The sequence below is a fragment of the Lemur catta genome, chromosome 3 (assembly GCF_020740605.2).
Source record: "Lemur catta isolate mLemCat1 chromosome 3, mLemCat1.pri, whole genome shotgun sequence".
NCBI classification, from domain to species: domain Eukaryota; kingdom Metazoa; phylum Chordata; class Mammalia; order Primates; family Lemuridae; genus Lemur; species Lemur catta.
The window spans coordinates 28,252,705-28,269,899 of NC_059130.1; the positions used below are offsets into that span (position 1 = coordinate 28,252,705).

At 52.8% G+C, this 17,195-nt stretch overlaps 2 protein-coding genes across 2 annotated transcripts in view; one reads left to right on the plus strand and one right to left on the minus strand.

Annotated features, from left to right (window-relative positions):
• Positions 1-6,162, plus strand: part of TDRD10 (tudor domain containing 10) — a 39,858-nt gene extending 33,696 nt beyond the window's left edge. The window contains exons 8-14 of the mRNA XM_045545207.1: positions 1,235-1,277; positions 1,596-1,686; positions 2,449-2,596; positions 2,856-3,001; positions 3,258-3,412; positions 5,416-5,486; positions 5,692-6,162. Coding sequence (XP_045401163.1) covers positions 1,235-1,277; positions 1,596-1,686; positions 2,449-2,596; positions 2,856-3,001; positions 3,258-3,412; positions 5,416-5,486; positions 5,692-5,724 — 687 coding nt within the window. The 3' untranslated portion in view covers positions 5,725-6,162. The remainder of the gene's footprint in view (positions 1-1,234; positions 1,278-1,595; positions 1,687-2,448; positions 2,597-2,855; positions 3,002-3,257; positions 3,413-5,415; positions 5,487-5,691) is intronic.
• Positions 6,163-7,982: 1,820 nt separating this feature from the next.
• On the minus strand, positions 7,983-16,628 carry UBE2Q1 (ubiquitin conjugating enzyme E2 Q1). The gene is made up of 13 exons (XM_045545208.1): positions 16,145-16,628; positions 13,824-13,928; positions 13,384-13,488; positions 12,688-12,738; positions 11,005-11,145; positions 10,705-10,789; positions 10,364-10,424; positions 10,085-10,175; positions 9,909-9,967; positions 9,758-9,806; positions 9,396-9,491; positions 8,931-8,997; positions 7,983-8,469 (listed from the first exon to the last, which is right to left on the minus strand). Exons 1-13 carry the CDS (start codon positions 16,469-16,471, stop codon positions 8,438-8,440), a joined length of 1,269 nt encoding a protein of 422 aa, XP_045401164.1. The 5' UTR covers positions 16,472-16,628; the 3' UTR covers positions 7,983-8,437.
• Between the last annotated feature and the right edge of the window lie 567 nt (positions 16,629-17,195).

The window sequence follows — 17,195 nt, forward strand, 5'->3', positions numbered from 1 at the left end:
TTTGAGAGTCTGTGGTACGTTGTTGGTACCTAAGAGCATGGAACTGGAGATGGCCTTGGAGAGAATGCAGATGACACGAGGACCAAGTCCCGGGACATGCCAGTGTTTACTGGTTGAGCTAAGAAGGTCCGGCCAGGGAAAGAGAAGGAAAACCAGATGTGTGTGGGGTCAAGGAGGCCAAGAGAAGGAAGTGTTTCTGGAAAGAGGGAGTGGAAGGAATACTGCAAGTAAATTCAGAACAGGAGAGTGACTGTTGGATTCAGCAACATGAGGGTCACTGCTGACCCTGTGCAGAGCCGTCTCAGGGAAGCCCGAGAGGAGATGGATGTGGGTGTGGAAGTAAACAGCACTCAAGGCCCTTCCAGCGGGAGGAGTAGAGAAGTGTATTAGAGGGGTGTGGGGTCAGCAGGGTCTTGCCAAATGGGCAACGGAGCATGTTTATTTCTGGTGGGAAAGGTCCACGAGGGAGGGGTGTGCCTGCAGGGGTGACATCCTTGCTGAGGCGAGGTGGTACAGGCCCAGTGCCAGAGTGGGAGCAGGTCCACGCGGCCACAGTAGAAGGAGGGGCAGAGAGGGCAGATGCCAGGGCGGGGGGGTGTTGTGGGTGGTGAGAAGGGGAAGGACCCATGGCTTCCAGTTTGCCCCATGACGAAGAGACAAGTTCGTCAGGTGGGGTTTGAGTGGGGACGGTGGTTTCTGTGACAAGAAGAGAGGGCGTGAAGGAGACCTTTGCAGAGAAGGGAAGTAGACTTGCCAGGGGCTCGCAGTGGAACTGTGTGTTCCCTGGTGGCAGCTGGATGCAGGCAAGTGGGCAGGGGCAGATACTCGGCTTTAACCAGGGTTGGGGCTTCCAGGTGAGGGGGACGGGGAGACCAGCGTGGGTAGGGGTGCAGGGCTGAAGGGAGGGGCCGGGTGCCCAGCCCCATCTCCACCCACCCTGCTTCCAGTGTGACAACTGCCCCTCTTCCCCCTGAAAGAAGTGCCGGCTGGGCAGCTCCTTCTGTGGCCGTGACTGCTGATGGGGCACTCCTGGCTGCAGCCTCGCCGTCTCCCTCCCCTGCTCCTGAACCTTTTCTTTGGGTTGGCTCAGGAAAATGGGTGGCTGTCTCCAAAGTCAGCTAAAGTCTGTGTCAGAATGGGAGCTGTCTCCAAATCTACTTGGAGTAATTCAACATATAAATCAATAAAATAAATACTACCAGGCCTGAGTGATACCTTTTCCTTTTCTCCCTAGATTTCAGAGCAGGCTTCTGGTGAAGGAATTGCCCAAACTGCTGGTGAGACCCCCAGCTGCCCTGCTCCCAGGCTCCTGGCCTGCTTCTCCTGCCGGCCCGGGGCACCAGCTCTGCCTCAGCCCCTCTCAGCTCTGTCCCCCGCTGGCCCGTGGTGTAGGAAGTATCCCTGTTCCCTGTTGTTCCCCTAGGCTGCTTTCTTAATTTAAGAATACCATGCAGCCCACCCTCCCTCCAGAGGCGGAATCTGGAAGCTGAGAAGGGGAAGGGAGCCCGTGAGGGCAGGGCCAAGGCCTCATGGGATGGATGAACCATCTTCTGGGGGAGCTCTGGCACCCCGGGACTCCATCTTCTGCTTTCTAGCATGTGCACAGCTCACTCCCAGGGCTTCTGTTGACCCCTGCAAGACAGAGAAACCGAGGGCAGCCTCCTTTGCAGTTCCCATGGAAATGAGGTGAGAGATGGTGACTACGAACATTCTGTCCCCAGAGGGTGGGGCGGGATGGTGTCGAGGTCGGGGAGAAGGTTTTCAGGAACTCCTGCGTCAGACCCAGGCTGTAAGGCTGTGGCCCACACTGACTTATAAAACCAGTTTCCATTTCTGTACAGGGAAGGCCTGTGACTGTGCCCTGCCCTGGGTGCCATGGGATCGTCGTGTCCACCGTATCCCCTGCTTTGCTTTCACAGTGGGCACCGTTCTCAATATCAGGGATGCCAGGATAATCTGTTTGACTTGAAATGCCTTCGGGCCTGTGGCCTTTGTTTTTGTTTTTGGAAGCAGCAGGTTTGCCTTGCTAACCACACGTGGCTCAGGCAGGTGATAGGGTTAGTGGAGCGGCAGGGTGACATTGGGAATGTGTGTCTCCCGGGGAGGCGCTGCTTTGGGGTTGGAGGCATATCCTGCATTGTCAACTGTCCACACTTGCATCAGTCAGAGGCTCAGAATCCGCCGGTGAGGGAGTTTGCCCGTCTCTCTCTACAGTTTTCTGATGTGCTTTTCTCCCCTCTGCTGCCTCCCCTTCCTGCGCTCTCCCGCACGCGCCTTCCTTTGCGGTGCCCTGTGATTACTCGGGTACTTGTCTTGCCCCCTCCCCGGGGGCTGGGCACAGCCGTCCTGCTTAGGCAACGCTCATCCCACAGCCAGCTCAGCATCTGCAGGACTGTGTTGGTCTGGTTCACTTCTTCACCTCCCTCACTCCCCTTGCTCTCCCCCCAGAGGCTCCTTCCTGGTGCTGCTGCTGCGGGAATGCTTCCAAGACCTGAGCTGGCTGGCCGTCATCCACGGCATCCACGGGGAGGTGGGACTGCTGGTGACCAGCATTGTCCCTCAGACCCCGTTTTTCTGGGCCATGCACATCACCAAGGTATAGGTTGGTGCCCCCCTCGGGCTTCTGTGCCTTCTTGTGGGGCCTTCCTGGGGTGAGCGTGGTGATGGGGGCCGGGCAGTGGTAGAGATCCGGAGCGACCGCAGTCTGACCCCTGGGTTCAGCCTCATTCTCTCCTCTACCTCGTAGCTTTGTTGCTTTGGGCAGATTGGTGGTGCTAACATAACGGGTGACACCTGCGGGTACAGATGTGGCTGTAGTGTGGGCGATGAGGCCGTTGCGTTTGTGCAACCCACAGACTCTGCACCAGAACATGCAGGCACTGTTCAGCTCCCTGGCAGAGGCGGAGGAGCAGCAGCCTTACCTGGACGACTCAGCCGTGCAGCGTGGCGCCCGCTGTCTGGCAGAGTACCACCTGGGCGATTACGGCCACGCCTGGAACAGGTGTGTGCCCGGGCAGGGTTGGAGGGTATGCGAAGAGCTGCGCCCTCCCTTCCTCGCTTCTCCCTCCTTTGGGCTCTGCTTTCTTTCCTGCTGTTGCTTCTCTCAAGATCTTCTCTGCTTGTCATCATCTCCGCACCCAAGGGGGGAGAAGCAAAGCGGACTCGCTGTCCCCCTCTCTCCCAGCCTCTGTGTTGAGGACTGCTGTGCTCGGCACCGATGGGACAACCTTCCTCCCTCCCTCCTTCTGTCTGGCCAGGTGCTGGGTGCTGGACAGAGTGGACACCTGGGCTGTGGTCATGTTCATAGATTTCGGCCAGTCGGCTACCATCCCTGTGCAGTCTCTGCGCAGCCTGGACAGCGACGACTTCTGGACCATCCCGCCTCTGACTCAGCCGTTCATGCTGGAGAAAGGTGGGACGTCTTCCGTCCTCTCCCCGAGGATTCAGGGACAGGATTTGCCCTTGCCTGCCTCTGGGACCTCAGTGGGGAGTGGTGTGGTGGGCAGCAGAGGCCCTCAGGGTGCCCTTCAGCCTCTGTTCTTCCCATCTGACCCCAGATTTCAGCATCTGCCCCTAGCAGAGCCGCCCCTTGAGCATTGGTTTTCATACCTGGGCTCTGGAGCCCCATGATCCCTAGAGGGACCTCAGGTGCTGCCCAAGGGCCGAGTTCTCTGGGTGGGGAGAGGAGAGGACAGGCCTCCTGCTCCTGCTTCTGCCAGGGCCACTCAGATTCATGTTTTATGTACTTTGAATTTTGCTTAAGCTTTCACTGGGAGAGGATTCTGCTGTGGAAGAAAACCAGCATTTGAAAGTCAATGACAGATGCTGGAGTACTAGACTTGGGATCTTCTCCTGATGTGCTGTTCCTTTAGCCTTACACACCCGAAAGCCTCAGTTTCCACATCCTGGAAATGGACCTTCTCAAGGTCTAGGTTAGGCGAAATGTCAAAGGATGAAGGAATACTTTGGGGGATCAGGAGGAGAAGTGGCGGTGGACACACACACACACACACACACACACACACAAAATGTCAAAGGATGAAGGAATATTTTGGGGGATCAGGAGGAGAAGTGGCGGTGGACACACACACACACACACACAAAATGTCAAAGGATGAAGGAATACTTTGGGGGATCAGGAGGAGAAGTGGCGGTGGACACACACACACACACACACAAAATGTCAAAGGATGAAGGAATACTTTGGGGGATCACGAGGAGAAGTGGCGGTGGACACACACACACACACACACACACAAAATGTCAAAGGATGAAGGAATACTTTGGGGGATCACGAGGAGAAGTGGCGGTGGACACACACACACACACACACACACAAAATGTCAAAGGATGAAGGAATACTTTGGGGGATCAGGAGGAGAAGTGGCGGTGGACACACACACACACACACACACACAAAATGTCAAAGGATGAAGGAATAATCAGGAGGAGAAGTGGCGGTGGACACACACACACACACACACGATGGAAAAGCATCACACACACACACACACACACACACACACACACACACGATGGAAAAGCATCTCCCAGGCTCCCTGGGAGCACCACCCAGAGGTCGTCTTGGGTCATTGCATGAAGAGGGTCCCAGCTGCCCAGCCGGGGCAGGAGCTTCAGGTGGCCCAGAGGAGAGGAGCCTCCTGCCCCAAAGAGCAGCCCCAGCCTGCCAAAAGGGCCAGAGTACCAACCCAAATGTGGCCCGCTGGCAGGGTGTGCTACCCTCTCGTGTGGCCTTGGAGACGGTGCAGAGAAGTCAGACAGGTGTACCATTTTCTTCCCTTTATGGAGAAGGAAAATAAGGCTCAGAAAAGTGAAAGGACCTTCCTCACATTTCATAGCAAGAAAATGTCATAGCTGGGGGATAGAACCTGGGTCTGACTTCTGATAGCCAGTTTCGTGCATACAGACTGCGCCAGGGTGCGGGGCTGGCGGGAGTTGAGTAAGGGAGATCTCTTGGAGAAAGGGTTTTGACCACCTGCCTGCTGTGCCGTGGTCCAGCGTGCAAGTGCTTGCTCTTCACAGGAAACCTCTCTGCTTTTTAACCTTTGTCTCTCCAGCCAAACCCTCAGAACAGAGTTGAGTGAACAGTTTTCTGTCCCCAGTAGAATTGCTCATTGAAGAATATAAAATCCCAAACCCCTGTAATTATGTGAACAACAATGATAGTGTCTCTTCTCCTTTTATCTGCTCTTCCTGTGCCCGCCCCTCCCACCTTCTCAGCGTTTCTCTTCTGGGTTCATCCTGGGCAGGGTTAGCAGGACTAGCAGAGACTTGCTGGTGGGAGCTGGTCGGCAGCCAGGGCCCTTTCCCCATAGCCCCGGCCTCTTGCTTCCCCACTTTGCTCCTCCTGCCCAGCCAAGGGCTTCTCAGGTTTTGTTGTGTTTTGTTTTGCAGACATTTTGAGTTCATGTGAAGTTGTCCATCGAATCCTCAAAGGGAAAATCACTGGCGCTTTGACCTTGGAGGTAACAGCCCCTGGGTCTGACTTGGCGGTGCTCTCTCCACTCCCGCCCTTGGGGGCCTCAGCTGCAGGCCGCTGCCTAGGCTGGGAGACTGTATTTACCGGCCTTCCCTTAGAGAAAACAAACTGAACTTATCCAGGAGGCTGGGTAGACTGGCTGGGGTGGTCTTCCTTCCCACCAAGACTTCCTCTTTCTCTTTTTCTTCCAGTCGCACATCCTGAAGTTTGAGGTGTTTAAGTAACGGGGCTACCCTCACATGCCCCCTCTCCTCGGATCAGGAGCTGGCCTGCCCTGCCCTCTCGTTCCCCTTCGCTCCTGAGGCCTTGGAGGTGAAAAGGGCCAGACTGTGCCCAGGATTGATTTGATTTCTGTTTTGCCTTTACCCCCCAGCTCACCTCTCAAAAAAGAGAGCAAAGTCTCATTTGTCATATGTCTTCAGTTCCCCAGCTTGGCAAGAACATTTGAACCAAACATAGGAAGCTACCAGTAGGTTGAAAGTCTGAGGCAGCCTGTATGTTCTTCCCGTGTCTCTTTGCACCTCAGAGCATGACACAAGCCGTCCTAACAGCTTGTGAGAATAGAGGCCCCAGCCTAGTTCTCCTGGCTTCCATGTACAATCAGGTAGAGAGCATTTAACCAATGAGCCATCACGTTGGCAAATAAATGTTGGCATGTTCCACGAGTGCAGTGACTGCTACTTCTTTCTAGCCGCTGCCACCCGCCCTGCCGCCCTCCAGGGACCGAGGGCCTGCCCGTCTGTGGGCTCTGGGCAGCGCAAGCCCTGCCCAGGATGGAAATGCAACCGAGGGTGTCGCATAATGACCTCAAAGTGTGTGTCACTTCTCCCTGCCTCCTTAGTGGAGAGAAGAAAATTGTTTCATGATGATACTGCCTTCCTTTTTAGGCTTTATTAGAACCCTAAACTAAAAGTCATAAAAGGGAGTGTTAGGTTCGACAGAAAAATAGAGGGTTCTCTCAGTGTTGGTGCTAACACACCTCACAGGAGGGGCGTTTTCCTTTCCGTCAGGTGAACATGAACCCCATTATTTCTTTAAATAATTTTATTAGAGCCAAACTATTTAAATAGTTTTATTTGTTTCATCCTTTGGTAGATGAGAAAAATACATTACAAAATACATTATACAGAGGACAGCTCACAGTACACATTACTAAAAACACAATCTACATTCCAGCCAGGGCTGGTGGTAAGTTCAGAAGAAAGCCACAGAGGCCTTGAAAACCAGATTTCAGCTCTATGAATTTTCCCCTTGTGTCCCCTCGTTATCTCAACCTCAGCATATATTAGCACCCTAATCAGGTGGGTGTGGGTAGAGTTAGAGCAGCATTGAGTGGGACTGGTGAACTCTCCATCCACCTACAGCAGCAAGACGTTAAAATCCCTCAAAAGAAAAGGGGGAGGGGGGAAGAAATGACCAAAGTTAAAATCGTTGTGCTCAAAGCATTACAGAACTCTTCTAGCATCCTACAGGCTCCCAGACAGCTGTCCCAAGTCTGGATTTTCTAAGACTTGAGTCTTCACGTAGCCATCCTGGCCTCTGCGTCATTTCAACCTTTATTAGGCCTGTAGGCATAGCCGATCCTAAGCGGCTGGCTCAGTCCCTAAGCAAGCTTACTGACAAGGAGATGCAGGCAGCACCTGCTGGATGCACAGTCATGCCCAAACTTTTACAACAGCAGGTACAGACAACACAGCACCAACAGTTCTACTGCAGTACACAGACTTCCCACCTCACTTTCCCTCCCCAGCAGTTCCCCAGCCTGGGGTAAGGACACAGGTGTATAAAACAACTCCCTCTAAAAAGCCAACCTTTTCCAGTAGGACCCACCTTGCAGGAGTGGCTTGAAAGAGTCCACAATTCTCCAAGCCAAATAACTTCAGGGCTATGCCTATCTTCTCTTTTACAAAACCAAAGGAAGCAAGAGACAAGAGGAAGGTGAGCAAAGCTTACCAACGATCACCATCCACTGCTACTTAGAAGTCACTTTCTGGGAGGGAGGACCAGCGAACACGAAGCGCTGTAGCTACATAGCATATTGCTGAGGTCAGAGAAGACCACACACACACAGGGAGACTGTCCCATCCCCACTCAATTCGTTCCAAAAGAATTCTATGAAGCAGCCTCTTGAGCCTCATTTTCTTTTTGTTAGAAATTTGAAACCATCTGTGACTAGAAGAGAAAAAAGTAGTCCTAAGAATTAAGATCATCATTTCAGCCTACTGCGTTGTGGTTTAGTAGGCCAGGCTCTGCATTCCAAGGGAAACAAGTGCTGGTTGCTCCAGAGGCCTTCCGGAGAAATCTAGGGGTGGACCAGGCGTGTGCTTCAGCTCCACTTTTCGTGCTTTAGCAGCAAAACGCAGCCTCTCATCATCTCTACCAAAGCAACAGTGCACTTGGTACCCCTCCCCCACCTCCCAAGCAGTTCAGGGGATGGGGTGGGATGTGGGAATAAAAATAAAGATGAGTCAAGACCAGCATCTTCAAATTAACAAACTGTAATTGTTTTCCCAAAGATACATTTTTTTCATACACATCCATCATACACTGTAACCAAAAAAAGCAGTGTACATGAAATAAGAGAAAATAAATTAAAAATCCATAGCATAGGTAAGGAGGCTCTAGTCTGGAGCACAGCTGAGTTTCCAGCAATATAAGGAGGCTCGAAAGTTTCTTTTATAAGAATGCCTGCTAGCAAGGGTTCCAGCAAGGTGGTTGGTCTGTAAGTCAGTCTTGAGTACTTGAAACAGTTCTGTGTTTGTTTTTTTTTTCCTTAGCGTTTAGAATAGCCATCATTGTCCTGCAATAGGCAGAGCTATCACGTCCAGGAAAAATGAGGGAGGGAACCACAGAGGCAGCGTGAGATCCAAATACAGCATTCAAAGGTAATTGGTCCAGTGGTGCCTGGGGAAGGAGGAAGGGGACAACACTCCGTGGTTAGCCATCTTCCTTTGGGGGTGTGTACCAGCCTGTGGAGAAACAGAACAGGACCGTCAGTGAGGTGGAGGCTGAGGCCCGCCCTCCCGGCCCCAATCACTGAAGACATCTCCAGTGTCAGAGGCAAAACCACCTTAGGAAGGGTATCCAGTGCGGGAACAGAGAAGGTGTATGGGAAGCTGAGAAACTGCCTACCTGGACACTATAAGAAAGGGGGAATGATGTGCCCAACCTGAGATGATAGAGTTAGATGAGCTTTTTCAAAGGGTGGTCAGGAAGGGGGGCAGCACCAAGACTATCCATGGTACCACTGTTGGTGCTCTTCTGGGAGAAGAGGTTATGGACATAAGCCGCCTCCAGCCTTTTTTGGAGAACTGGGGCAGGTGCTGTGTTAATGGGTGGTAAGGCTCAGAAACCAGAAGGTTCTGGCTAGAAGTGAAAACCTGGGGCCTGGCAAGTGTCCGAATCTCCTGAGTCCTGGCTCCAGCCTCACCGTTTTTTTCGTGGATCTGCACCAAGGACTTGTAGGACTGCTGTGCTCTTGTCAGACTGTATTGAGACTGGGGAGAGGAGGCCACCAGATCAGGCCATGGCCTGCTGTGGCCTTACTGCCCCTCACCTTCTGCAGGCTGCCACCCGGAGACCCAGGAGTCCCAACTCATAGCATTGTGCTCTGGGGACACCCTAACTACCCTCCACCTGGGAGGTCCCTTGGGGGCACAATCCCACAGCTTCTTCTTCCAGACCTGTTCCCCACCCCCCACCCCCAAGTCTTGAGGTGCCCCTCAGGCCATGGCCCTGCTCCTGTTCCCACTGTGGGTGCCCCAGGCCCTCTCATCCAATGCCACAAGCCCTGGGGCCTTATCCTCTCTCTCAGTCCCTCAAAGGCAGCCTTGGCCTGCCAGTGGCCCAGACCATACTCTGCTCCAGCCAGCCCCACCAGCCCCAGGATCCTTACTTTGTTGGCTCCAAACTGCACTCGTGCTTTCCCCTTCACCAGTGTGGCACTGATCTGCATGATCACTGACTCTATGGAGTAGGCACTGCTCCAGCCCTAGGTGATGGGAGGGACAAAGCAAGTCAGGACAGAGCTTTCCGAGAAACCCCATGCTTGTTCTTCAGGCAAGCAGCTGCACCTATAGAAGGGCCCCTGCCTTTGCTCCCAGGACAGCTACCACCTGTCTGCCTAGGTCAGTGGGTACAGGCCCTGCCCAGCAGAATGAAAGGGCCACATCATGCCTATCACCCAACCCACAGGGTGCATGTGTGGTAAAGCTCAGCCTCACCCCACCCAGCCCGGCCAAGGAGTGAGAGGCTCACCTGTTTGGTGAGAAGTTCCATGCAGATGGCACCTCCGCCCAGAACATACCTGCATGAGAAAGGTTAGTCAGTTGTGCCTGGCAAAAGCTTCGAGTCCCGTCCCCACCCTCTGCCACAGGAGCTGCCCTCTTCCTCATGCCCAGCCACTCACCCTCCGGAAAGGACTGGAGACACAACCCTGACAAACGGTGGGTCAAAGGGAAAGTTATCCTGAGAAAGAGAGAGGGATGACAATCAGGGAAGGGAGGCCAGTACCCTCCACAGGACTATAACGCAGTTGGGGAAGCCTGGGCCAGTGAGAGAAAGACTGGAAAGAAAAAGTCTTACTTTAAAGGAAAAATTAAGTAGGATGAAGTCGGCTCCTTCTTTCTCTTTGAGGATCTGGAGATCGTTGTGCAAAGCGCTGTCCTGGTCAACTCTATGAAGCAATGAGCCTGAACTCAGACTCCTGGTCCCAGCTCAGGAGCCTCATAAGGGCTCCCACTGCCCACACCCGCTCTGGAAGCCTGCAGCCAACAGACTGGGTGGGACTGCCCTGGAGATCCCACCACAGCAGCTCCACTCACACTCCTCCACTTCCTCTCCAATCCCAGAGTCCCCACTCACTTGAGGAGTTTGACATTCCAATCATATAGACTGTCATTCACAAGTTCGACTGCATAGTTTCCTGGAAGCAGGGAAGAAGGAAGATGGATGTCAGTAGGATGGTCCAGTTGGCGAGTGGTCCCAAATGCAGATCTCTTTGCCAAACACAGAGAAAGATCAACTGCTCCAGGTTCACCCCAGATGGACATGCATCCAATCCAAGCCACTGGCTTGAGGAGCTCCATTCTTGGCCTGGTAAGTTCACAAGCATTCACGTATCCCAGAACCTCCTGGGGCCCCTTGCCACCACATCCTTCTTTATGAGAAACTCCTGTGCAGGCCCTGCTCTGGGGCAAACTCACCACCTTTGAAACTCTGTGATCGGTATATATCCCTGAGCTCCTTCATCAGCCGGTCAGTGGCCTGCACCGAGCCAGACACTGCACCCTGTGAAGGAGAGATGGCAGGAACATTTCTTGGTCACGTAGTTTGGAAACACACCTTAGGGGCAGAGCTGCCAGAGCAGCTTGCCCAGGATTTAGGCAAGGATTAGGCACATACAAAAGAGGAGTCTGTTCCCCCTACTGATATGCCATGGCTTGCCACTTTTCAGCCATTACCCACCAACCCCTCCACCCAGCCTCTCCCCAGAAGGCACGTACATTTAAGTAATCTTGCCTCTGGTTCTTTTTAATTTTCTCGAGGATGGCTAAGTTTTCTTTTCCAATGCCATCATCTTCAGATTTCTTGCCCTCAGCTGGCTCTTCCTCTTTCATTTCATAGTGATCTAGGTCTTCTGTGTCCTAGGGGAGGTGTGGGGTGGGAGTGAAACAGGAGGAAAGAAACAAACACAGGTTATGAAGGGCCATCACCTTCCCATTTCCCATCTGACCAAGAGCCAAAAGTTAAGGGGCAGCAGTCAATTCCCAGCCCCATTCCCTTTACGATCTAAAGGACAAAGCAAACATCTTCTCTTACTTAGTTTTCAAGCTATAGTAGCACAGCTACAGTAAGGACCTAGGGAGCTGGCAGAGCTACTCACCCCTTTTGTTCCCCAGACTGACCCCACTCCAGCTATTCCTAAAACTCCCTTGGCCGCAGAAACTCTTCCCTAATTCCTAGCAGAATGACTTGGGCCTGACACTGTGACTCAAAGCTCATGTTTCACCAGGTGACTATGTACCCAGGAGTTCTCAGGGCCCCACTTCTAAAGGAGAAACCTGGATCATTAATCTCCTCCCCTCCCTAGAGATGCAGGGTGTGAATCAGGTACGTAGAGGCACCCACTGCCAAGGCGGAAATGAGAAAGGAGGTCCAGAGAGAGAGATGGAAGAGGTCAAGAATAGCATTAGCTCCTTATTCATCCTGCTCTCTAAGTGAGCAAGTAACTCAATGTGTGTGTGGTGTGGGGGTGGGGGGATCATGCCCAGCATTCAGCCCCTCAGTCAAATGCTGCAAGTGTGGCACAGAGGGCTGTCCACTGCCTGGGAGGAGTAAGTTTCAATTGTCACCAGCTCTTTGTTGTTCTAAAGACTCTTACAAAGTTACCGAACTTGCGACATTAATCCAATGCTAGGAAACAAAGTGATCAGTGATCTCCATGCTCTGGCAGGACACACTAACCTCCTAATTATTACACTGGCAACCAATATTTACTGAATGTTTATTATATGTCAGGTTCTGTACAACATGCTATACACACCGGCCCATTTACAACCACCATATCATGGTTCTATCATTACCCCCCATTTTACAGATGAGGTCTAAATAAGATTAATTATCATGCCCAAAGTCATAGAACTCTTGGCAGAGCTAAGACTTCAATCAAGTTCTGTCTGGTTCTGAAGTTCAAATGCTTAACCACTATATTATATTCTGTAAAAGTACCTATGTTTGTAGAGAATATATCAGATAAATTAGTACTTATCACGTACTATATGGAAGCACTTTATATGCAATGCCTCATTTAATCTTCAAAACAACCATGTGTAGTATTAGAATCCCATTTTATAGATAACAAAACTTCAGCTTAGTGAGATTAGGTTAAAACTCAAACCCAATTAAGATAGCTGGGATGCAATCTCAGATCTGCCGAACTCCAAAGCCATCTGAAATTTTTAACTTATCAAATATTTCATCTGAATGGATTTACACCTAACTGTCCTAACTGTCTTCAGTGGTTGGATATGGGTGCCCCGTCTTCTCTCCTGCACTGGTTTTTCCTCCAGGCCAATAAATCTATCTTTATTCCTTTGACCTTTTTCTCTCCTCAGTTCTAGACTGGAGTTCTACATATAGTGGGTGATCAATGGTGCTGACTGAAAGAGCTTCTGGCCAAAGCCTACCTCAGGCATCTCCTCATCTTCATCTTCTGAAGACACATCTTCCTGTGTGCACTGCAGTGGGGAGAGGAAAGACGGAGATCAGAACCCCGGTGGCTTGCTAGAATGCAGCCTCAGACCTACTCCTCTGAACCTCCAGGTCCGGAGCTCTGCACCTGCCCATAATGCTGCCAGTTTCTCCACCAGCCAGATCTGAGTGGAAGTGACAGCCCAGAGAATGACTTTGCTACCAGCCCATTGTTCTCTTCCTACCATATGCCAAAGAATAAAAGAGAAGCAAAATGGCTGTTTCTGTCCCACACCTCACAAACCCCAGTTTTAGTTTCCTAAAAACCCCTCCTTTACTTGATCTCCTCTAGGCTGACATTGCATTCTTGCTTCTCAACAAGGGGCCTGGGTCCCCAGTAGTTACCACCTGCTACTGCTAATTGTGAAAATTCCCCCTCCCTCTTAACATGAGGGTTACTGCCCATGTAGAGAGTGAGTTTTTATAGGAGAGATAAAGCTACTAGCTGCCCATTTAGCTAGATTCCCATCTGGAAAAGAAACAGGGTGAGAATTATGAGATACATATGTGTTTGGGAGCAGGTGGAGGTAGAGAGAAACTACCGCCGATTCATTTCAATTAACAAGTATTTACTAAGTGCCCTCTGTGGGGCAACTCTGTGCAACAAGGCCCAAAGCTCCTCAGCTGCTCACCTGGTCTGCTGGCAAAGGCTGATCCAGCATCTCCACATCTGGATGCTGAGGGAGGTTATATAGTTTACACAGGTCGGAGATGATCCTCTTCAGATGCTGCAATAGCTGGGGGTAGGGGACCACAGAAACATCATATACTCCTTTCCCCACTCCAATCTGGACAGTGTATGCATGAGCTTAGTTCAGACCCCAAACTGGTACCAAGTTCTCTAAACCTTATGGATCACATGGCTGTGGGACTGAGTCTGCTGGTAGACCAACCCTAGGGCTGGTGCAGGGATCTCCCTCTGGCTTCAGTAAGCAACTCCCCTAAGAAGTCTGCCCCAAAATGCTTAGCCTACTATACCATCCACTTTCCAGGTATAACTCCCTTTCAGAGGATGCCCTGGTGACATGGGCCCCATAGGAATAAATATGCCTCTACCCCATGGCCCCCTCACCAAAGTATTCCCTTTCTTTATGTCCACCAGCCTCTCCAAGACAGCAGCCAAGTTAGGGTCATCAGACTCCACCGACCAGATGGGAGGCACAGCAGGGTACGACTCCTGAGGGGAAAAGAGCAGGGAGAGTGGTCAAAATAGGCAACTCTGGGAAAAGCCAGACTTAGCCCACCCTCTACCCCCTAAAACTTCTAGTGTCTTTGCTTCCCAACCCTACCCCTTACATGTGTACTCATAAAAGCCTAGTTCAGGTCAGGAGCTTCCCAACAAATCCTAAACTGGAGAAAAACCGTCCCTGGGAGGACCCTTTCTAAGAAGCAGCCTGGAACCTTTTCTTTCTTTCCTCGAGAGTAAACACCAGCACAGCCAAACTCTGCTCAGTGAGAAAAGACTCCTGATCTACCATACTGCCTATACAAGGTCTAGACTTGACGCTCTCTCAATGCCCAGGACAGAGTCCTGCGACCTTTCTGCTTTTGTAACTCCACAATCAGCTGAGGAAGGGATCACCTCATCACAATCACACTGATGAGAAAGAAGCATAGGATAAAAATTAGACTGCATCTCCAGAACCCAAGAGTAAAAGGGTACCAGGAAGAATCTCTCCACACACCACTCCCAACACAGCCCCTCAAAGACCAATTCTCCCCACCTCTCCCTTGGGAACCTGCCACCTTCTCAGTCCAGGCGTGGGCTGTAGGGCTCCACATGGCAGGCTGGGAGAAAGAAGCCTACGCTGCTGACATTCCCAGCATTCCTGAACTACGGTGCCAAATGCGGCCTGACCAGACTTCCCCTCTGCCTAAACCAAGGGGGCTGGTTCAGGTCAAGTTTTCTTTACAGAGGCCACAAGGAATCTGGCTGAGGACCCCCTAAACTAACTTCCTACCAGGGATAAAGACCTCTGGCAACTGAAAGGGCAGCTAGACGTGGCAAACCTACCCTTAAGGAATTAGAAGCTTAACTGAGCAACAAAATTAACTCTTGAGATGTCCACACATGCCAAGGAAACCATATCTACTTCTACTGGGGATCTTGGCTCTCCCATTGCTCTAATCCTCAGTGCTGGAAGAAAAATAATTATCAAAGATGCTCAAGTCTTCACCTGACTAAGCCATCCCTAGTCCCTCAATCTTGAACTTTTTAGCAGGGGAAGAAATGGGAGAAGAGAGAAATGGGACATGTGAGTTTTGGTGGGGCATCATTCAACTCCAACCCAAGCTGAGGTTTACCTCACCAACCTTTGACCTGGTTGAAAAGGGACAGAAAACATCACATAAGTTGAATTCAGGCCCCCAAGTGCCACAGAATTCACAAGTCTGTCTTTCCCCAAGCTACTCCCATTCACAGTCTACCTGCTCAGATAAGTACTGTCCCCTAGTAACCTAGCTACTGCTCCTACCAGGGAGAAGACCATCACAGCAGGAAATATCAACCAATATAAGTGCTATACCATGCAGTACCAGACATTCCCAAATTATCAGAGGCCAAACCTTTCTTCAAGAGATATCTGAGGGTGCACTGAGCAGAGACATAAAACGTGTATGCCTAGGATGGAATGATGCTCACTAGGATAAACAGTACTGTTACTGCTCAGAATCAATGTGGGGTAGCCCTTCCACATCACATCACCATCACACAGGAAAGGCAACAACCCAAGGCAACTGGATATATCCACAGGGAACAGGGAGAGGAGTGACAGACCTGCTACCAGCTGAGACAAAAAGAGGAGAGTTAGAGGTTACACCAAAATAAAAGTGCATCCAAAGGAGAAGAGGAGTCAATCAATTGCAAACTATCACTTGGTGAAATACAGAGAGCAAAGAGGGGCTACACGAGGGATGTCTGGGCAGGGATCCCACAGGTGGCAAAGTCCTAAGTCAAAGGAACTACTGAGAAGGGGGCATCACTGAAATGTGCAAAGTTCCAGGCCAAGTCTTTCCAGCTGGGGCCAGTACAGAGGCCTAGAACCTTGAGATGAAGGGTGGGGGTGGGGGTGGATAAAGGGGCATTCCTAGGTGGCAAGGTAAAGTTGTGGAGGAGCAGCCAAGTGGAACCAAAATCATGAAGCTTGGGATGTGGGTGGGTTCGTGGAAACGGGCAGTCGAGGCGCCATATGTTGGGGTATCCCTCGCTATCGGGTCAATGGTAGATTACGGGACACGAAAGAACCTCAAGCAGCAGAAACAAGTGTAACCTGGAGAGGAGACGAGCCCCAAGGCTTCGGCCTCCCAGGTCCTTCGAGAGCAAAAAGCTGGATGGGGTGATCCTGAGTCCCTGACAAGGGCCCCCCACAGAGGCGCACGCGAGAGGGTCCTCACCGTGATGTTGCAGTGGATGCGGACGGGGTCCCCAGGCACCGACCCTCGTGGGGGGAGATGCGGTCCGGGCGCGGCCCCCGCCCCGGCCCCTCCGGCCCCAGCCAGCAGGAACTCGCAGCTTAGCTCGTCCAAGCAGGCGCTGGCAATGCGGAAGCGCTCGTGGCCGCGGTGGAAGATGGACTCTAGCAGCTTCAGCTCCCGCCTCAGGCAGGGCCCTGGCCCCGGGCCCCCCCCTGGGCCGCCCCCGGCCCCCGGCGCCGCCCCCTGGCCCCCCAGCTGCTGCCCCGGCCCCGGCTGCTGCTGCCCCTGCGGCTGCGGCTGCTGCATCCTCCGCTCCGCTCCGCTCCGGGGCCGGCGGGCCGGGAGCCTCCGGCCTCCGCTCCGGGCTCCGCCGCCGCCGCCGCCGCCGCCGCGGTCCGCACTTCCTGATCCCCCCTTCGCCAAGATGGCGCCGCCGCCACCTCCGGGACAGGGCCCCCCCCTCCGCTCGCTGGCCCCCCCCAGCCGCCGGAAGCCGCGCGCCCCTCCTCCTCCTCCTGGGCGGCCCCGCCTCCGTCCCCCTCACGTGACTTCCCTGCTCCGGCCTCCTCCACGTGATCTCTCCCTCTTTCCCGCCCCCTCGTTCTCGCCTGCCACCCTCCACATGTGACCCTAGCCTTTAGGCTCGCCTCTTTCAGCGCCTCGGAGCGTGTTTTCGTACGTCTTGCGTGCATGCGCGTGAGGGCCCCTCGCCGGCTGTCCCCTCTCACGTGACCCGGCGCCGCGTGCTCCCAGGGGCTACCCGCGCGGGACACTGTTTCCTGCTCTGGGCCCTCTTCTCCCGCCCCCGAGCCGCGGCGAGCATGCCGGGCGCTCGGTGGGTAGAGAAGAAAGAAGTGTGGTCGCTGCTGTACTGTCTTTATCCTATGCCCCACGCTGGCCCTCAGCGCAGAGTCCCCGAGCCTCTGCCGTCCGTGGGGTGGGCGCGCTATGTCTTCACACAGAATGAGGGCCATGTGGTTGGGGAAGGAACCAGAAGACCAGGATTCAGGAGACTTAAATTCTCTTCCGG